The sequence below is a fragment of the Cryptomeria japonica genome, chromosome 1 (genome assembly GCF_030272615.1).
Source record: "Cryptomeria japonica chromosome 1, Sugi_1.0, whole genome shotgun sequence".
NCBI classification, from domain to species: Eukaryota; Viridiplantae; Streptophyta; class Pinopsida; order Cupressales; family Cupressaceae; genus Cryptomeria; species Cryptomeria japonica.
In genome coordinates, this window is record NC_081405.1 from 145,100,309 (window position 1) to 145,123,721 (window position 23,413).

Below are 23,413 nucleotides of genomic sequence, written 5' to 3' on the forward strand. Positions count from 1 at the left end.
TGCATATTTGGCCCCAGGGAAGAGACTTGAACTTTTATGAGATGTTGCTAGGCCGTTTCATCACAAACATGTTAGACAAAAAAGCAAAAATTTTGATACAAAAATGATACAATCAAACATAGAGACTACAAGATAGTGATCACTAGGATAAAAGATTGCGTTGGTATGGGTAGCAAGTTGTGTTATGCTAGATAAACATATGATAGGGTGACACTACATTGTAGGGCAACCACCTAAGAGATCGATGATTAATTAGATAGTGGTTTGGCCCCCACCAAGGCAACAAGATAATAAATATAAACTTAGATAGTGGTTTGGCCCCTACAAAGGAAACACGATAATAGATACAATAAAAAATCGTTATAAATAGAAATTGAGACAAATATGAATGCAGATATGCAGAAATGCAAACATGATAGCACCCCCCCCCCCATTACAAGTGAATGCATGCCTCATTGGTTTTGTGAGTTTATTTTGTTCTAGAATAGACACACTTTCTTTGTTCACTCTTTAACATTTGTTCATTTTGTTTTATAATAGACACACTACCTCATTTTGTTCATTCATTGTTTATTTTGAGTTTATTTTGGGTCGAATTTGAAGAAAGAGCATGCATAAAAGGAGGTGGAACTGCTGGAAACTAACTGTTAAACTAAGTTACTGATTCTTCACTAAAACCCCTGGATCCTAATTCTGATTCTGCTTGGGTCCTAGTCCAAGCCTAATTCCCCTTGGATTCCTCTAAGGTCTTTCTTAGGTGGCTGGATCTTCACACAATTATCAACTAATTTTGAACTTTAACCCACAGGATTACCAACTTACCCTTCAACACTAAGCCCTCTCAAGGGACCAAAACTTGACTTCAACCTTCCCAACTTGGTTTGCTACTTCCTAGGGTCTTCTCATACCCCCAAAAAGATGATTCAACAAAATTAAAACTCCCAAATGATTGGTTTATACCCAAACCCCAAGCTAGGTACCAACAAGGCTTATTTCCCCAATTAGGTCTCCAAACCTTGTTTTTTGGACTTAAAGTACAAACTTCCCAAAACAATTGAAAAAAAAATCACATATTAAGATACCCTTTTCAAAGTTACACCACATATAAAAAATAATCACACTAATCCTTTGGACCAACTGTATGAAATGATGACTTTTACCCCAAAACTAGGCCTAATTAGGCCACTTTTACAAAGCAAGTACCCACAAAAATTACAACCAAGTCTCCAAACCCCAGAAAAGTATTGAGTTACCTTCCAAAGCAAAGGATTTTCATTCCCATTCAAAGAGCCATGCTCATTTGTTACCCCAAAACACAAACCCTCCTTTCTAGGAACAAAAACTAGGGCCTTCTCAAAATGAACCCCACAAACACTTCCAAACCAAAAAAAAGGTTGTATCACATTGAATTCAAAATATCTTAACACATTACATAATAAAAACATACCCTCATTAAGGAAAATCTTTAGATCAAATACATGGTACCATGGACCCCTTACTCACACAACACACAACTTGCTCATTTGGTGATCACCATTCAAACATTCATGCTTCTCCTGCACACATATGGTTAGTATCTATTATTTTAAAACATATTGGACCCATTCCAGTATAAACAAAAAGTGGAATGGGTCATTCATCCATAATAAACCCCAAAATCCAATAAAAACTATCAAATAACAACCTTTTGGACAATCAACATTTTGGTGCACAAAATGATTGATTAAACCTTCAAAATGAATTTAAATTATTCTCAGAACATCCAAAAAACACTTTTCAATGGGTGCAGATCAATATGAAGAAATAAAACCACAATATGCTTCAGATTTCACTCATGAAATGCAAGGAAAACGTTGAATTTTTATTGCAGCAGTTTGTTTTCACATAGATCAACTTTCAAATCAACATCAGCAACCTCTCCACATGCGAGAATGAGGTTTTTAAACACTATTATGATTCCTTATGATAAGCATTCTCATGCATTCTTGTAGCTATTTCATCTTTATCTTCTTGATAATGAAGTACCTACAACGCTTAATCCTTTGTAAGCTCACTGATATTAATGCTGCTGATATTAATCCTTTGTAATCGGCAAAAGTCAACTCGATGGTAACACCAAAAAGTAGAAGCATGTGATCAGGATAACATACACCGTTTAAGTCCATCGACAGAACACACACTAGCGGTAGTGGAGAAATATTGTCTTGCTGATAGCCGATGAGGCTATCAGTAAGACTTAATCTGATGGACACTGGCAAAAGGTAAAATGCATCGGCAAAGGTTATGGCGATAAAGGGTCATCAGTGTAGACAAAAGCAGTCGGGATTTTTTTTTTAAAATGTTGGGGAAGGTCAGAATTCTGACGAACACAATGTACAACCGACTATGTTGCCATACCTACGATGACAAAAATGTCGTAGGATACAACCTCCTTCGTCATCGTAATCGTCAAAATTCTGACATCTCCTTGAAGATGGTCCATCGGTAGAACACACACTAGCGACAATGGAGAAATCATGTCTTGCTGATAGCCGATGAGGCTATCAGTAAGAATTATCCCGATGGACACTGGCAACAGTAAAATGCATCGACAAATGTTAGGGTGATAAAGGATGCAACGAGGTCATAATTTTGGCGTCTCATCAAACAAACAAGCCACCTAGCAGTAATGGAGAAATCTTGTCTTGCTAATAGCCGATGAGGCTATCAATAAGACTTATCCCGATGGACACTGGCAAAACTAAAATGCATCGGCAAAGGTTACGACGATAAATAAAGGCTCATCAGTAAAGGTTACGACGATAAAGGATGCAACGAGGTCAAAATTTTGACGTCTCCTCGTCAAAAAAACATGTCGCGGGTGCATAGAAATTTCCGACGTGGTGTCGTCCGAATTTCGACGTGCATCCCATCGTCGGAATCACCGACGAAAAAATAGCGTCGAAGATTTTCACCACGAATACGTTTGAATTCCGATGATTAGTGCCTGTCTGAGTTCCAACGAACGCTCGTCGAAAAACTGCTCCAAATGTACTCGTGATGTATGTATCTATCTATATGTTTGTGTGTGTGTACACACACACACACACACACACACACACACACATATATATATATATATATACATGTATATATCTATATATATATATATATAGATATATACATGTATATATATATATAGATAGATATATACATGTATATATATATATATAGATAGATATATATATGTATATGTCTATATATATATATATATATATCTATATATATATATATACATGTATATATCTATCTATATATATATACATGTATATATCTATCTATATATATATACATACATGTATATATCTATATATATATATATATACATATATACATGTATATATTTATATACATGTATGTATATATATATATATATACATGTATACATACATATATGTGTGTGTGTGTATGTATGTATATATACACACACACACATATATGTATGTATACATATATATATATATCTATATACATGTATATATATATACATACATGTATATATAAATACATACATGTACATATATGTGTGTGTGTGTGTGTATATATATATATATGTATATATATACATGTATGTACATATATATATACATGTATACATATATACATGTATATATACATGTATACATGTATATATACATGTATACATGTATACACATGTATATATGTATATATGTATATATACATGTATACATATATACATGTATACATGTATACATGTGTATACATGTATACATATGTACATACATACATATATATATATATATAAACATATACATATACACATATACATATACACATATATAAATATGTATATATGTATATATGTATATATGTACATATACATATATACATATATACATATGTAGGTATGTATATATATATGTACATATATGTATATATATACACATACATATATATAGATACATACATATATATACACACATACATATATACATACACACACACACACATATATATAGATACACACACACACACATATACACACACACACATATATATGTATATGTATGTGTACATACACATACATATACATATGTATATATATGTATGTATACATACATATGCATGTATGTGTACATACATGTACATGTATATGTATGTACACATACATGCATATACATACATATACATGTGTATGTATATGTATGTATGTATGTATGTATGTATGTATGTATGTATGTAGATGTATATATATGTATATACATATACATATATTTGTATGTATACATACATATGCATGTATGTGTACATACATATGTATGTACACATACATGCATATACATACATATACATACATATGTTATGTATGTATATGTATGTATATGCATGTATGTGTATGTATATGTATGTATATGTATGTATGTATATGTATGTATATGTATGTATATGTATGTATGTCTATGTATGTATATGTATGTATGTATGTATGTATGTATGTATGTATGTATGTATGTATATATGTAGATGTATATATATGTATGTATATACATATATATGTATGTATACATACATATGCATGTATGTGTACATACATACATATATACATACATACATACATACATCTACATATATACATACATACATACATACATACACACACACACACACACATATGTATTACCAAGACATAGAACATCTACATATGAAGCAATATCATCCAATGTTCCACGTGCACCTGAAAGTGGATGCACCATCACCAAGGCCATAACATAATTGATGACAACTTATACAAAAATGAGGTGTTGACACAAGTGGAATTGCACTAAGACCAACTCCACCTGACGCTCCTCCATGGTTTGACCACCAACATCAGTTGCCATATAATTAGCCTTATTGTTGAGATTAGTAAATATTACCCTCAACACATCTAATGTTGATATCAATGTTGGAATCCAAGAACACTGAGAGGGGGGGGGGGGGGGGGGTGAATTAGTGTTCTACCGGAATGATCAATTTCAACCTTATTAAAATATGCATACACCAATCGATATACTGATACATATAGAATTGAAAGAAGTAAAGCAACCAATAAGCTAATCACATAAATGAATACCATAACACATAAAATTATACGTGGAAAACCTCAAAGAGGAAAAACCACAGTGGGATTTGTGACCCACAATATCATTCCACTAGCCATATGAAGAGATATTACAAAATATAGGGGCCTGCACTTGCAGGAAGGCTTACAGCCTAGAGCACACTACTCAATCACAAAAGGAGCCTCACTAACTACATACAAATCCAGACTACAATTCGAAGAAATGATTGAACTGCAAAGATAACATCTTCTATGCCTGAATACAGTTCCGGTTACGCTCTGTCTGTTTCGGTCTGAAACCTTTAACCCTTTACCGCAATACCCCTTTACATAAGTATCCTTACATACATGATCTCTCTCATATATTTCACATCTCCTTCATTATTTCCTTCCTTTTTACATATTCTCATGATATATCAAAATGATCTAACCAACTGACCTATATACCCTTTACAATTTATAATACCTTATGTCGGCTTACAAATATAATTACAATATCAATATATATGTCGGCTAGATAACATAAATACATGAATATCAAAAACAATTGCTGATGTCAGATCCAAAAGATGTCGGCCTCCAATACCGATAACCTGATTCTAAACCATGCCGACCTGCATTCCTGGTAACCAAAGAATTCCTTCCAACCTGCCAGTACCAGTGCCGGTGCCAGTGAAGTGCCTATGAAGTGCTTGTTGGTACAAAACTAACCCAAAATATGAAGTCGGAATAAATTGCCATGTTGCCATCAATGACAACATATTGAAACCAACCAATTGAGTGTCAATTGCCAACAATCACTGGACATTGGTGAATGGGTGTAGGTATAACAGTAGAAGGATCCATAGGAGGTTGAGCAAGCATGGGTCGATTGGGGTCAATATGTGCCCCTAAGCTCCGTTGGGGTACGCCACCACCAACACGCTGGAATGATATGAAGTCAAAATAATTGGGTTTTAAACCCAACATAAACTTTTCATATAATTTCCATAAAAACTAAAGTGGGACCTCACAATTGGCGTGTGGTGGATGATCAAATACCATTCACCACCACTCCCAAAAATTATCACATACAAGGATGCCTACACCACCTAATAGATATTCATTTTTTGTTTGGTGGAATTGGTTGATTGGTGATGGGGTCATATATGAATGGGGCTAAATTTTCTTTGGTAATTTTAAGGTCAAGGATGTCCTTGTAGGAGAGACCATCATAATAAAACTATCTCCGCCCCTCTCTCCATAAGCAGTAGCTATCTAGGCCCACATCAATATAACTAACAACGTCTACAACATTTTTCATCAAGATGAAAAATGTACTAGGTGAGGTGGTATAAATGGCTCAATATGGATGCTATAGATTTTATCTATAGTGGAATCTATGTTTTCATTGATCCTGGCTCTCAAGCGAGCCTCCTCGGATCTAGGTGGTGGAGGTGGAGCCTAGGGTAGAGGTGAAGGTGGAGGGTGTTGAGGTTGAGGGGGCTCAGGCGGGGGATTAAGAAAATCATCAATGCCAAACTCATCCATCGTGTAAAGTTGAACTTACATTATATTTGTTGAAATTGTTTTACAAGAAATGCATATTAAAAACTTGATAATTTATATACATGAAAAAAATTACAAGATATATATATATATATATATATATATATATATATATATATATATATATATATATATATATATATATATATATATATATATATATATATATATATATATATATATATATATATATATATGCATGACATTTAAAAGAAAAATTAGGTAACATGATACATGCGCATGTATATCATTCAACTTTCACCATGCATGTACAAATTTCATGATTTAAGATCTAACTACAATTTTAAAATACATGTATACTAAAAAATACCCTAAATTTCAAAAGTATGTATATCATGTGATCACATTAAAGATAGATATAATGTTAGGATATATGATTTAAGGTCCTATGCATTCAAATAATGTGATCAAAGTATGTACCATGTAATCACATGAAAAATATCTATATAATTAATATCTATGGTTTAAGGTTCTAGGTAAAATGAGAGATTAAGGGGTCCTAATAGGATGGCTTAAGGGGAGAAGCTCTCATGATCATTCTATAAAACTAAATACATGATGAACGTGATCAAAGTATGTATCATATGATCACATTAGATATCTATATAATTAGGATCTATGGTTTAAGGTTCTAGGTAAAATGCGAGCTTAAGGGGTAACAAGAGATCATGTCTTAAGGGTTCCATATTTAATGTGATCAATTAAATCCATGGATATAATTTTAGGATCTATGGTTTAAGGTCCTATGTATTTAATGTGAGCATAAGGGGTCACAAGAGTTCATGTATCTTAAGGGGTCCTAATAGGATGTCTTAGGGGGGGAAGCACTTGATCAATCTATTAAACTACGTGTGATGAATGTGATCAAAATATTTATCATGTGATCACATTAGATAGATATAATTAGGATCTATGGTTTAAAGTTGGACTAGGTAAAATGAGAGATTATGGGTCATGAGAGATCTTATCTTAAGGTGACAAGCACTTGATCAATCTATCAAACTACATGTGATGAATGTGATCAAAGTATGTATCATATGATCGCACTTGATAGATATGATTGCGATTTATGGTTTAAGGCCCTAGGTAAAATGAGAGCTTAAGCGATCACGAGAGATCATTCCTTAAGGTGAGAAGCACTTGATCAATTTATCAAAGTACATGTTATGAATGTGATCAAACTATGTTTTAACCTATGGGTCCTAATAGGATGGCTTTAGGGGTTTTATTCCTCAATAACATTTTAACCTATGTTATTGTTTGTTTCTAGTCTAGGTTGTTTGTTTATTATTTGTTTCTAGTCTAGGTTTATTGTTTGTTTATGGTCTAAGTTGATTGTTTGTTTCTAGTCTAGGTTGTTTATTGTTTGTTTGTTTCTAGTCGAGGTTTATACATGTGAAATAAAAACTATGATTAATTTGCCAAGTATAAAACAATGAAAATAATTTTTTTAACTCTAAATACAAAATATATCTTAAAAATTAAAAACAAACTATATTTTAAATTTCAAACAAAAAAATTAAATCAATTAAAATGTTAACAAATAAACTATATTTTTCTATTAAAAACATTTTTTTTACTAAAAAATGAAACTATAACAAAAAAGGAAAAGAATACTAACTTAGAAGTTGGGGTTGTCGGAGGTGGAGCTCTCAGATCGAGATCCCATTCACTTTCAGGTAGAAAATGACTTCCTGACCATTTTTTTGGAAATAATAATAATTTTTTGAAATGGGATCTTGTTTAAAACTATCTCATTTAGTTTTTAATGGGATCCCGTTTCTTAATTCTTGGCTTGAGATCCCATCAACTAATGATATCTCGTTTCAATTTTTGACTCATGATTCCAAAGTGAAATGGAATCCCATTTTCTAATAAATAGGATCATGTTTCATTGACCATGATTTAGCCTCTTTGGCTAATTCCAAAACTTTCACCACAACTGGACTCAACTTTGTGCACTTACCCATTACAAAACCATGAATTGAAACCATCCAAAAAGTGGCACCTATTTTGCCTCTAATACAAGATGCCCTATGATGTGTCAAAACACATACCAACACAAATAATTCCCCCTTACAACTCATTTATGTGTACAACATGTTTTTACATCTCCCATTTTAGGAGACCCAACTTTTGGAGGCCATAACTTTTGATTTGAGAGTTCGATTGATGAACTATTTGAATTATCTAAAAAGCTCTTGAAGTGCTCTAGATCAAGTTGTAATCTATTGTGTTGATTACAACCATTTTTGGGCTAAAAAAATGCCTTTGAATATTTCAAATTGGACTTTTAAACTTTAAAAAAAAGAAAACTTAATATCTTCAAATCCAAACATGATCTTGTAATGAAAATTTACGAGCATGCTTATTTAGCCAATTTTTAGCTTTGGGGAAAATTTCAATCAGTCCATGCTCAAATATAAACTCACTATAAATAACAACCTTATGTAATTCCATGGTTGAGACACAATTTTCCTAACATCAACAAGTGAAATAATGTTAGAAAATATATCTCAATTTGACATCCTAATGTTAAGAATAACAAAAATATATAATTTTTGGAATATAGAATTAAAAAAATCAATTTCTAGGTTATAAAGGTCATTTTGTTTCTTAAAAAATGTTAGAATGGACCATAATTACTAGTCCTTGATTAAAAGGATGAAGATCTCTTCAAGCTATCTAATTTTAAAAGGTTGGGCTCAATTGACTTCCCAAATAAAAAAAAATATGACCTCCCACATCATAAATGTTAGAGGATCTATGACACATAAGAGAGCAATACGAGGGAGTTACACTTGTTTACAAACTTATAACAAGTATTATGACATGCAATAATACATATTTGAATGGGGATATTGGAGTCAAAATGGAGTACCTAAGATAGTGAGTGGATTATGATGAAATTACAATTGGAAGAAATATGTTATTTAAACTTGTGGACTCATCTGGAGATTGGGTGTTGAATTTTTAATTAAGAATTTTGACTAGTGCTATATTTTGGATGGTTTTAGCTCATGGTTTTCCAATGACCATTTAATGATTATATGTATTGCTTCTATATATTGGGTACTTGAGATAAAGGGTTTGATAATGAATTTTGCATATACTCATGTTGCTAGAATTACTCTAGATCTTTTGTTGGTAATACTGTCATAAATAATTAGACTTTGCAAGTATATTATAACTATTGATTAGTGAATACTTTATTGATTTGCTTTGGATTAGGGGTTTTAGTCTTGAAAGTTTTTGCCTCATATGAATAACCATGTTATGGTAAATTGCTTTTGTATTTATTTCCTTGTAAACTATATGATTAGTTTAATTCTGGACCTACTTCCTCTCATAGATTAATGTAATGAGTGTATTATGTACCTTTTCATCATTTCATGCATCTAAATTAAAAATTTATCTTGGGTAGGGAATAAAGTCTACCTCCTTATAGAAGAAGTAAAAAGTGACTTAAATTTTGTGAGTAGCTCTTAATGGTGAGCTAGTGGAAACAATCTTGAGTGTTACCATCAAGAAAGACTCTTTTCATACTAGATGAGGCACTCCCCTAAAGGTTGAGGATGTACTTAAAGTGTTGGAATTCTAGTGCAACCTTCTTGTATTGTCTTTGGATCTAAAAATAAGTATCAGAAGGCATAATAACATTTTAAAGAAAAAAATCTTAGCATTTGCATTAAAGTGAGTATTTTTATTTTTCTAGAGCTAAAACAAAATAGAAGCTGTAAAGAATTTCTAATTTCCAATAACATAGCTAATTCATGGGCTTGTTGCACCAAATATCTAGTAATCTAAGAATAAAATATCCTAGATGAAAGGGATAGAAAAAAATGAGCATCACTTCCAAGAATCCTAAGCATGAGGGTGAGTCCAAAAGAGGTGTTTGAAGGAATCTAATTTGTGGAAACTTGGGAATTTAGGATGAGCCAACCCAATGCACACACTTTTCACCCAATGAAAGGTATTGGTAGATCAAATACCAAAGAAAATGAGCAATCTTGGGCTCAAATAGAGCTTTCCAAACTCTAGTTACTCTACAAATCAAAGTCTATGAGGGTTTCAATTCCTACTATTTGATATACTTGTAAAGGTTGAAAAGAAAGAGACAACACTCTATGCAAGAAGAATCAACATTTTATTGCCAGCTTTCCACCAAACTTATGAAGAGTGGAACTCCAACTTGTAAAACAAACCATTCGATATCAACACTTTTACTTGAATAATAATAATAAAAACATTAATAGTTAAAGACTAACTTCATGCTCTATTCTACACTAAATTGTACTTTTAGTATGAAAAATAAGTAATATTTTTTTAATTGTTTACCTCTCAAATCGTATAATCTAACACTCTAGATGCACATTTGACTATGTTCATTAATTCATTGAAATTCTACGGGCTACCCATGTACTAACTGTTATTCTAACTTAGAATTTCAATTAAATTCTAAATAAGATCAAATGTATACCTCTCAAATCATATATTTTCTATTCAACATTCTAGATACACATTTAACAATGTTTATTAATTCATTGAAATTACAGGCTACATTTGACTTGACTTATTAGTCAATTAATAAATAGAATCAAATGTTTATCTAGAATTTCAATAAATTAATAATTAAGAAATAAATCAATTTCGATATCTAAAATTTCAATGGATTAATACACACGGTCAAATGAGCATCATATATCTAATGAAGAGTGAAATTCCAACTTGTAAAACAAAACAATCAATATCACTTGTAACTAGATAATAACAATAAAAAACATTAATACTTAAAGACTAACTTCATACTCTACTCTACATTAAATTGTACTTTAAGTATAAATAATAAGTAATAAAATTTTGTTTGTTTACCTCTCAAATCATATAATCTAACACTCTAGATGTACATTTGACCATGTTTATTAGTTCATTGATATTCTAGATATATAGTTGATCCTACTTATTAATCAATTAATAATAAATAGGATCAAATATTTACCTAATATTTACCTAAATTTTTAATAAATTAATAATTTATAAACAAACCAAATTGCATATATAAAATTTCAATGAATTAATAAGTAGAATCAAATGTTTATCTAGAAATTCAAATAATTAATAAATAGGTGAAATTGTATATATAAAATTTCAATGAAGTAATAAACACTGTCATTTTTTTTTTTAACGCTTCTCTGATACACCGTGCTGTTTACGTCCCTAGTCCCCCATAGCCACGGGTCTGAATTGACTAGGTTTGTAAAAAACAAATCAGAGTTCCCAAAAACTTGACAAGTGCCTTGATTTGGGTTGACTTGACTTGAGATATTTTACCACAAGCCTGTGTCTATACAGCACCCAGACTGTACCATTGACCATGTTTTCAGAACCACATATCTTAAATACATCTTGACTTGGTATGACTTCAATTGTTTTTACTCTTGAATTCCCTGGACTTTAGCTCATATGGAGGAAAAATTCAGACATCACCCAAAGCCACTGTAAACGAAATTCCCTTTTGTTACGTGGGTCTCCCCTACTATTCAAATGGTTCTTGGAACAATATATGAAACAGAAACTGATGTGAGATTCCATTTTAATTCCACTCTTTCAAAATGCCAAAATTCAACTGATAGGAATCATAAACTTCAACATTGCATTCTCTGTGCTTGATCAATCTTATTATAATAAACAGCTGTTTGTAAGAGATCTGTGTGTGAGCAGATGGAGGAGTTTAGATGGATGATACTAGCGCTGCTGTTTTACTCTGCTGCAGCCCAAGCCCAAGCCCAAACAGGTGTGTAGTTATTTGGTTGAAAAGAGCAACAAAACATAATTGGTCCCAAATAAAATAACTGAAATTTGAAACTAGGAAGAAAACTATCTAAATTAACATCTAGATTTCTTGGAAATGAACTGTGTAAAGATTTTGTTTTGTTATCAGAACATGAAAGACCATTCATGTTTTATTGTGATGATGGGTTATTGGTGAGATTTCAGAATTTGATTAAAACAAAACCTTCAGAAATATGATATTTTCACACTATATAATAATTTTTGAGATTTTATTTTGGATAAACTGTGTTCTGTAATTAATAAAATGGTGGACATTTTTGAATTATATTATATGATCTAAGAGATCTGGTATGAAATGAATAGAGATTAACAGTTTTTTTGGGGGATCAAAATGCTCTTGGGAGAACAATTGACATGTGTGTACTTCAGATTTTTTTAGTCTTTTCATTGATTTATGTGTATACTAATCTTGATTATGATGGATTGGATCTTATTGGACAAGATTGTTTGTCGAAAATTACTTTTTGGTGTAGATATATGCTTATTCAAATTGTTGTAATTTACTATATAAAAATAAAATGCCAATTTATTACGAATTTGATTCCCTTACCCAGTGAAATAGTTTGTTAGACTTAAAATTGTATGGTGTGGGAAGTAAGAAGGAAACTGTTTCATTCTTATGTTGACAGGCTTTCTGAATCTCGATTGCGGCGCCAGAGTAAACAGCACAGATCCTAAGACAAACCTAACATGGGGTATTGACTCCAAGGAATACATAAATGTTGGTGAACAAGCAAATGTTAGCAACACAAGTCTAGATTTTTACTTGCAGTCTCTGCGTTATTTTTCAAAGCCTTATGATAAATCTTGCTATAGCTTGCCTGTGGTTCCCAATACGCCCTATATGTTAAGGCTGTGGTTTCATTTTGGTAACTACAATGGAAATACAAATCCTCCAAGCTTTAATGTCTCTGTGGAGACGCAGGGTATGCTCTATAGACAGATGGAGAATATCGCAGTTGCAGGAACCCCAAATTGGGATACTGAAAAGATTTTGACTACTGGTTCCGCTGAAAGACTATATGTTTGCTTTATTCGTACATTGGATGGTAGTGATAATGATCCTTTTGTTTCTGCAATTCAGTTAAGGAAGCTTTTAAATGGCATGTATGACCTGCAAGACAAGGGACTAATGCTGAATTCGGTACTAAGATTTGATTTGGGTGGGGAATCCCTAATCAGGTATATTTTCTTTACATAAATTTGTTTATGTATGCTGAGATGTAATTAGGGGCAGTAGATGTTGAATTTTTTTTAGGAATATATGTTGTTGAATTTTTTAGGAATATTTTTAAGTTGATGGTCTCATAAATTTAGTAGTGAAGTTCAGCATAATAAAAAAATAATAAATAAAATTATTTTTATTTTATTTTTTTTCTACTAAATCTAAATTATTAATTAATTGACAAACAGCCTACAAAATTCTTAAGCTGGTAGAACAATTTTGAACTCCACCCCTATTTCATCCCCTAAAATATGCCATCATAAAAAATAAAAACAGCTATTTTTCAATAAATGATTCTAAATAATGCTTTAACATATTTTTAAAAAAAAAAATTATATAAAATAGAAATTATTATCGGATTTTCACAATTCATAAGGTTTTGTTGTTGTCATTTAGATTCAATTTCTTACTATTAACATTTCAGATCACATTCTATAATCCATCATTAGGATGTTAAAGAGCTCAAAAAGACACACATAGATCATAATATACACACATATATCATAAACAATTATGATCTATGTGTGTCTATGAGCGTTAATATTAGAGTATTCATAAATATCATAAAATACTTTTGATATAGATTTATGATTATATACAGGCTTGTTTTATTTTTTGATTTTTAATATTAAAATTTAACCTTTCTTGTCACATTCCTGTACTTGTACCACTTGCAATCTTTCTTCTCTCCCCTCTTTCCTCACACTTTTTAGTCAGCCTTGATCTACAACTAATCATTTTTCATCTTCATAGCTCTATAACATCTTGATGATAGATCATAGAATGTGATTCAAAATGTTATGCTAAAAGATCTTACACAATCAAATCTAAAAATGACAGCAACAACAAAATGAAAGCTTTAAATATTTGCTAATTTACTTCAAATTCCTTTGGCATGACTGAGTGGTGTCTCTTTCAAGGTTTGCATTTGAGCTCACTTGTAGGAACTCCATAGCCAAAATTGGTTCTGGCATTTAACCTTATTTAAATACACAACATTTATGCAATTAGTGTGTAACATTTCTTCTGAAAAATTACTTCATTTGGTTGAAATATATAATCAGGTACAAAGGAGATGACTTTGATCGCTTCTGGCAAGTCAACAGCACAGAGGATTTATATAACAGGGGTCTTGTTGTAACTAGCAGTACTGAAGCAGAGATTTCTAGTGACAATAGTAGTAGTAACTACCCTCCTTCTAAGGTCATGCAAACGGCAATAGTTGCAAAAGAAAATGTCAGCCGGTTGTTTCTAAATCTTACAGCAGTAAAGAAAAAAACATTAATTGCCCTGTATTTCGGAGAGATAGAGTCAGTGAACACCTCTCAATCGAGGATTTTTAATGTTACAATAAATGGCCAACCACATGGCACTGTAAATTTTTCTATGGATAGTTATGTCATTGGGAAAAAGATTAAGTTGCCAAGTACACAGGCAAGAGAGCTAGTAATATCTCTCAATTCAATAAAAGGGCAGGGGAATTCCAGCCGCGGGCCTCTTATAAATGCTCTGGAGCAATATAACATAATGGATACAGAACCTGAAACTTCTGCAGATGATGGTAAGACAACAATATCTCCATCTTGCATATCTGAACTCTTTGATAAATATGCATTAATCTCTCACATCCTACTGATAGACCACAAAGTGTAATCCCAAATGGCTAGAACTCTCAAGTTGCTTGTGAGGGGTTTTCTTTTTGAAAATTTTGTTTTTCACTAATTATGGCCTGTGGAACATTTAAATCTCTAATTACCTTGTGTTGTTAAGTACAGTCAGTGCACTTCTGAATATGAATAAGGAATTTGGTATCAGTGACTGGATATCTGATCCTTGCTTTAGTATTGAGTGGAGTGGAATCAAATGTGACAAAGGCAATCCAGTTCGAGTCTTGGAAATGTAATTTCAGTGCCTCTCCAAGTTTAAGCTGTATCACACTTTTACATATTGAGGAGTTATGCAAAGAACTAACTATCAATTGCTCTTGTCTACTCTAGCGATTTGAATGGAAGGAATCTACCAGGGTCTTTAAAAGATGTGTGCAATTTAACCAGATTGGAGAAACTGTAAGATCATTCTATACACATACCATTGTTTTTTAAATTATTTCCCCCTATTTACTAGTGTTTTGTCTTTGCTACCAAATAACACTATTTTATTAGTTGTTTCTCAGAAATCTTCAAAACAACAGGTTGAGTGGCTCCATACCACCTTGTCTCTCCAATTTCAGTAACTTAAGGGAGCTGTAAGTCAATCTCTTCCTATATATGTACTTGACATGAAAAGAATTTGTCCATGGGTAGGATATTGAAAGTAATTTTGTATTTACGCATCGGATTTTTCCTCTTTCTGACAGGGACATACGGGACAATAATTTTAGTGGAAAAATTCCTGCCGAACTTTTCCATCGTAATTTGATTTTCAGGTAACTATGGTCTAGTCTATTCGTCTAAATTTTCAATTGAAAAGTTTAAGGAATGCATTTTAATTAACAGTAAACCAGAGTGATTATTAACGGTCCTTCAAATTTCTTATCTTGTTGCTGTTGGAAATATTTCACAATGTGCCATGCAAGATGTTTCTTTTTAGCTACAGCTTGCATCCAAATCAATCCGGACAAAATTTCTCAGAAAATGTTCAATCAAACATTCTGTCACTTTCAAAACAGAACTTGCTAAAACATATGAGGGGGTGCTGTGGCATTTAAAGTAAACATTGGTTTTGTAGAGACTGATTCTCTTTTATGAACATCAATAACTTACAATTAAGTTTACCAGTAAACCCTGAACCCTGGTGCTATTTGTGTAACCAAAAACTGATTTAGATACCATTTTGGTTTATACTAGGGTTACCCCGGCCACCTGACTCGTGGCACCATCATGGTTAATCTAGCCAAGGATCTTGTACCTTTATTTGTTATAATTTGCCTTGGCTTTATGTCAGGGGTTCTGGATCCAAAAGGTTTATTAACTAGGTTAAGACTTATTTCAATCCTACAGGATTTCAGATTCACTCTTGACAAGCTCTGGGGATTATTTATACCTTAACGGAGATTTTGGGTGTGAAACTCCTCCATTTCGAATTAAGCTAAATTCAAATCCAAGGAATAGATCTCTACAGACTCTCTAGGACCTACACTTGACCTCTTGACAAGTTCTCTAACTAGACTCAAGCACAAGAAGCAACAGATAGGTGCCATTATTCTGTAGTAATTTGCGATGACATGTGGCAACTGGCAAGCTTTGTGATACTCTGGTTCAACACCTGTTCTCAGGAATACTATGTTAATTCAATCGTTGAGATTCTTCGAATACGAATGTCCAAAGTTTTGTGCAACAAACTTTAAGAAGACTTAAAGAAACTAGTTGCAGGAGCTCTAGAGATTCTCATTTATTGGGAAGTGGTAGCTTGTGCTTTTCAGCCAGTCTTTGGCTTGGCTTGGGAAGGGTAAGGATAGGGTAGGTCTAGGGAGTTAAGGTGGTCTCGTGGCCTTCTGCTGCACAACTCTTAAAGTTCACCGCAGTCATTCTAGGACAATATATAGAATTTAAAGTTCATTTAGACAATTGGACATTATCACAATCAAAATCATTAACTTAAGATGGCATTCAATGATCCTTACCACAATCAGAACTACTTCTAATTCGTGTATAATTGTTTAGGTACCATCAGTAGTCTCCAATACCAGTAACTTGCTTGAAGGCCAAACGAAAGCATCAAGCCCACTGTTCCACCCGCATCTAGTTTCACAGGTATTATTGAGGCACATAACTATAATCTGAATTCACATCTAGACTTAACTATGCAAGTTCCTAATTTTATGTTGCCCTTCATGGATCTACTTGATGGATTACGAAGAAAGGTGTGTATGCAAGGCATGAAAAAATTCCTTCGAAACTTTGTCACCAATCTTGAGCCAGTGATACCTAGCCTTGATTTGACCTCCTCACATTGTATGAGTGTTTGCAACCTACTTCTAGTGGCGAAGTTGAGCCACGTGAAGCTGTGATTAAAATGAATGGTTGCGCTTACAAAGCAGCGATGGCTCAATGTGGTTCCAAAGTGGTGGTCTCATATGAGAAGAAATAGAAGTGGGATAATTGACACCCTTAAATACAGAGAGTATGGTTTATGGCATCATTCCATCAAAATATATAACTGGTTCTATACATGAGGCAATGCTCTGACTTCTAAACACGTTGAATGTGAGTTAATGTGGCCTTGTGATTAAACATTGATGTGTTTAGGAAAAATTATGTTTTCATGGCCTTGGGCTTAGCAACATATTGGGAAGTGGTTTGAAAGGAAAATGTTTAGTAAGAGTTCCATTGGAAAAAGAGAGAAAAGATTGAGCTAACATCATAATACAATTTAATCTGTTCAATTCATAAATTATTTCAAGTTTGTAATGTCATATGATCGTAGTGGCAACTATTATTGAGATAAAATTTCTCAATTTATTTTGTATGAAGAATTAAGTATCTCTCTCTGTAAAGCGGAAAATCGCGATCGAACCCTAGTTGCTCTCCCCTCTTCCAACTCCGAGGAGAGAGAAGGGAGATTCACTAGGGTTGATGGTTTTCACTTAGGGGAGAGACTTTACATTCAAAAGAGGGGTTGAAACCCACAAGATCCAATCCCACACAATGCAAGATTGGATGCTAAATGAGTTTCAAGGGTTATGACAGCAAGGCTACCCTCTTTTGTAAAGAATGTGCATAGGAGAATTAAGCGAGGAATGCATAGAAAGTGACAAAGATTCGCTTATAAACTGAGATAGGAATACAGTATGAAGCTGCGGACCTGGAATTAGCAGTAAAATGTCGATACGGCGCTGTCCTGCAAATTTGAGCAAAAGTTGTCGGGACGATGGCGCCCGAGCGCCACGGTCCTCCGAAAAATCCGCGAAACGAAGGGGGATCTGTTCGTCTCTGTACAAGGATTCCAGATCTTCAATTTCAGCCGCGTACCTGCAACCTACACACAGAAAAGCGAAGACGATTGGAGGGTTAGGGATTAGGGGTTTGCCTTTAGGTCAAACCCCGGTTTTGGAATTAACCAAGAAATGAGCAAGTGCTGTAAATGTAAATGTATGTAAAATAAGTACTAATACCTTGTTCTAAGGATGTTTGTATCCTTATGTGCGAAGGTATAGATGTTGTATGTTGTATGTTGTAGCATGTAGTATGTAATCTCCTCTTCAATGGTTGAATCCTTGACTTGAATGCAACACTTAGCCTTGAATGGAGACTTAGAATGATCAATTGCTTGAAAGAATGCTTGAATGCTTGAATGCTTGAGTATAGTTTCCACGCCTTTTCCCTCATGTGTGTCGCTTATTCAAATGAGAGAGGAAAATGTAGTTTATATACTTGTCAATTAGGGCTGATAGACTGATTTTCCCGACCTTAGGCCGACCAGGAAAGATAATTTCCAAATTGCAAACAAAAAGACCCGAGACCCCTTAGGAGACCGGGCCCAAAATAGGACCCAGGGACCAGGGCGCTGGGCGCTCTGGTCCCACCTCCCGGGACAGCAGGGTGCAAGGAGGTTCAGGCTAGGGTGCTTGAAAAATGTAGTTTTCAGTTTCGTGAGCAAGTTTCGGGGTCTCCATTCAGGTTGCGTGTTGCGTCGCCATCGTGAAGACCGAAATGCAGTCGAAATTGCAAGTGTCGCAATTTTAGGACGCTACACTCTCATCAACTCTCATCAACCATCTAATGCATTGGCATGACCCCACTTTTGTCATAAGTCATTTCATTCATGTTAAAATCTTTGTATAGCTCAAATAGTGGTTGACATTGAATTAGGAATTTATCTTTGTATAACTCAAGTAGTGGTTGACATTGAATTAGGAATTTATCCTCAGAGGGAAGGTCTCTCACTAGCATCATTAGAGGCATTAACATTAATAAAATTGAAATTTTTTTTATTAATGTTGTCAGAGCCCACAATGCTTAGTTAGTGGGGTCACATCTCTAGTCAACTAAATGTTGATGTCATTTAGGAGACAAAAATGTGACAACTCCACTCCAACCTGCTTCATGATGACTAAATTAAACACTACAAGCAACATAAAGTCAAAAACTAGAAATTTTAGCCTCTTGTAAATAAAGAATTTCTAAACCTATGAATTGTAGACAAATATCACGAATGAGCATTTTGCCCAACAACAATGTGGATCTCATATAAGGTCCAAGCCTTGCCAACACACAAAATATCCAACAAAGTAAAAATTTCTACATAATAACATACATTATCAAATTTTGAAATTAGAAGAACAATATTCAAGAGTGTCTTAAAAGACATACCTTGTGAAACACCTTAGATACAAAATTTTGAAAATGTTTGAGTGGGAGTGCCATTGCTTGTTGCCATTAAACCTTCAACTCCAACAACAGCTGCCAAAGAATAAAAGATTGAATCCATTTAAAAAAGGGAAAAAAGGGCTGTAGACTTAGCAACAGAAAAGGCACAGTGATAAATGCAAGTAAAAGCATAAAATTCCTGCTGTTTTGAAGAAATGTGACATTGACAAAGACACACAAGAAACCCAAGTTAAAAAAACAAACAAAAACCTTCATCCATTATCAAGGATTTTCTTTCGTCATGCAACTTAAAACATTCCTTAGACCTTCTAAATCACTTCGAAGTTTGACAATCTTCCAGTTGGTTATTACACTGGAGTTGGCCTGAGCCCTAACATTATTTTACTTTGACTCTTCTGTTCTTTTAAACCAGAGATTTATTTTCAGGAAAAAAGACAAAGTGAAACTAATAAACTCTTAACAGAGAAATGCTGTTCCCTAACAATTTTGACCTGTTTGTAAGCCAAGATGAATGAAAAAATTAAGATTTTTATAGCCTTCTCCAAAACCAAAACTCAGCACTAAACGTTTTGGATGGAAATTTTGATTTTAAATCCATAATCCTGATCTGCAATAAATTCTGCCACTTTTGGTGTTTTGAAATCATTCAGATTGTATAGCCCCTTCATGAGACCCGTTCTTTCACAGGTTGTGACTAAGCATCAATTCTATTAGGCTGTAACCATGAAACATTTCAGAAGTAAAAGGAATTTATAATAATTTGCAGGTACTCTGGGAATCAATTTCTTGTCCTACCCAAAGGTAAAAACAAAGGGCCGATGATTGCAGCAATCATTGGTGGCATCCTTGCTGTTCTATTAGTCCTGATTTCAATGCTCGTTTATCGTAAAAGACAGTCTGCAAAACCAGGTGAGGTGATCGGTTTCACCTTGATCTTCCATAAGTCTGAATGTTCAATTGACAATAAATGTTGCTCAGAAGCCTCCAGTTTTCTTTTTGCTCTGTTTTTTTTGTTTTTTGTTTTCGATTGGAATTTGGAGGCCAAATGCAAATGCAGATAATAGATCGATCAAGGTACCGAATCCTGTAAGATCTCGTTCATTTAGCGTAGCAGAGCTGAGGACAGCGACTCAGGATTTCAGTGAAGAGATCGGACAAGGGGGTTTTGGAACCGTCTTCTATGGTAAATTAGTGGATGGAAATGAAATCGCTGTCAAAGTACTGTCCTCTTCATCGAAGCAAGGAGTGGATGAGTTTCTAAATGAGGTACTACATTTATTTGCCTAGGTTTTGATCAAAACTGTATATGGGTAATGCTTTAATCTTATGCTATTTTTTCACTAAGCAGATTGATCTTCTATCGAGAGTGAATCACACGAACTTGGTATGTTTGCTTGGCTACTGCGACTCCTCGAAGGAGCTTATGCTTGTTTACGAGTACATGGGAGGAAGATCACTGAGGGATCACCTGTATGGTGGGTTAATTGTCAGGATAAAGCTTTTAACATATGGAAGGGACACAAGCTAACTCATATGGATCTCAAATTTGTTTTCTGGCAGGTTCTTTGGCATATCCCTCTACCCTAGATTGGAAAGCTAGGATTCGAGTAGCCTTAGATGCAGCAGAAGGTACTCCATTTCTACTCTGTTTATCAGAATTTGCATAGGGTTTTGAATCTTTTCATCTTTTATAAGCCTCGAATGTATTTCAAATTCACCTCATCTTAATGTGTTTTATTTCAAGGACTGGAATACTTGCATTGGAGGGCCACACCAAAAATCATTCACAGAGATGTGAAGAGTTCAAACATCCTGCTAGACTTGAATATGAGGGCAAAAGTTGCAGATTTTGGGCTTTCAAGAATTCTTCGAGATGATGCAATCTCTCATGTGACTACCACCGTTAAAGGAACAATGGGATACATGGATCCAGAGTAGGATTTTCTATGCCCTCTGAAATTTATTTTCTCTTTGTTGTAACGCAAATCAACCCAACAGTTTGAAACTGTGAATTGATAAATGGGTTGTTTACTTACAGATTATTGTAACTTGTGTTGATTGATTGAAGGTATTTTGGCACCAACAAATTGACAGAGAAAAGTGATGTATTTAGCTTTGGAGTGGTCTTGTTAGAGATAATATGTGGAAGAAGACCAATCGAAGATGTAGAATGTGATGACGAAGTCAATCTTGTGAGATGGGTAAGATTTAATTTTGACAACCATCTTTAACAATTTAGCGTTTTATATTTAGAAAGACTGATAAACGATCTGTTCATGATAGGTTATGCTCCATACAGAGGCAGACCAAGACCCTCCTCGTCACCTGATAGACATCATAGATAAGAGGTTGGTTTTGGGTGAAAATGAGATGGAATGTTTCAATTGTGTTGTTAATCTGGCACTTAAATGTGTGGAGAGAGAAGGATACAAGAGACCCTCCATGAATGAGGTTGTGGCAGGGATAAAAGAGGCTATGCTTTACATCGAGCCTAAAGACATAAGTTCCGGAACATCTGTGGATGCCCCGTCCTCTGAGGCATATAGTGTAGCTGATTATAGTACCAGCCTGCTTCATCTTGGCAGATGATACACATTTTCATCTAAATCATTCATGAGCTCGCTCAACGACTCAATGAATATATAGAATAGCATTGGGGAAATTTAATAGTTCTAGTTTGTGTTATATTAATTGTCTTTAACTTAGGCCATACAATCCTACAACGAAATAATGTTTCTATTACCCCAATCTCATGTAGAGAGTATCAGTAAAATTCTATGATTGCCATCTTTTATCCAATTGTCGAAGTTTTAACCGTGCTTGGTCAATGGCCACATACAAGTTAGCATTGCATAGTCTATGGTGTAATGGATAGACTCTGTAGAAGTTCATATCAATGGATGAAGCCCATTTATTAGCTGCATAGGCCACGCTTATAGATTCCATTAATGTGCATGATAATCCGAATACCATTTTTTGGATGAGGAAAAATGCTAAGTAGGAAACAATACAGGATACTGTAAATGTATGTTTTTTATTCTCATGATAAATTATGTGCAAAATTATGGCCTCGGATGAGCATCATGTTTCAAATTAGGAATTAAATTCATATTCATATTTTTTTACAGTTTATAATGACTGAGTCAATAATTTTTGGATTCGGTCGTGTCAATTTTTGTTAATGACGTTTTGGATCACACTCATGATCTATCATTAGAGAATGAAAGCAGAGAACCAAAGCGTCGGTAACAAAAATCTACACAATCAAATCCAAAAAAATATTGACTAAATAGTAAGAGTTTATTTGATCCTCATGTGTGTCCATGGTAACTTTAC

General features: G+C 33.8%; 1 protein-coding gene across 1 annotated transcript; it reads left to right on the top strand.

Moving 5' to 3' along the window:
- Positions 1-12,052: 12,052 nt before the first annotated feature.
- On the top strand, positions 12,053-23,000 carry LOC131855952 (probable LRR receptor-like serine/threonine-protein kinase At1g67720). Its single transcript, XM_059215518.1, has 15 exons — positions 12,053-12,250; positions 12,392-12,464; positions 13,153-13,705; positions 14,813-15,309; positions 15,524-15,647; positions 15,746-15,814; positions 15,922-15,993; positions 16,105-16,173; positions 20,844-20,986; positions 21,135-21,343; positions 21,426-21,552; positions 21,638-21,706; positions 21,822-22,011; positions 22,146-22,278; positions 22,361-23,000. The coding sequence occupies exons 1-15, from the start codon at positions 12,215-12,217 to the stop codon at positions 22,664-22,666; spliced, it is 2,670 nt and encodes an 889-aa protein (XP_059071501.1). The 5' UTR covers positions 12,053-12,214; the 3' UTR covers positions 22,667-23,000.
- Positions 23,001-23,413: the final 413 nt, after the last annotated feature.

Coding starts and splice junctions, on each gene's coding strand:
- LOC131855952 (XM_059215518.1), top strand. CDS start 12,215: ATGGTTCTTGGAACAATATATGAAACAGAAACTGAT. Junction 15,648..15,745: donor CCAGTTCGAGTCTTGGAAAT/GTAATTTCAGTG, acceptor TGTCTACTCTAG/CGATTTGAATGGAAGGAATC. Junction 22,279..22,360: donor AAGTCAATCTTGTGAGATGG/GTAAGATTTAAT, acceptor TGTTCATGATAG/GTTATGCTCCATACAGAGGC.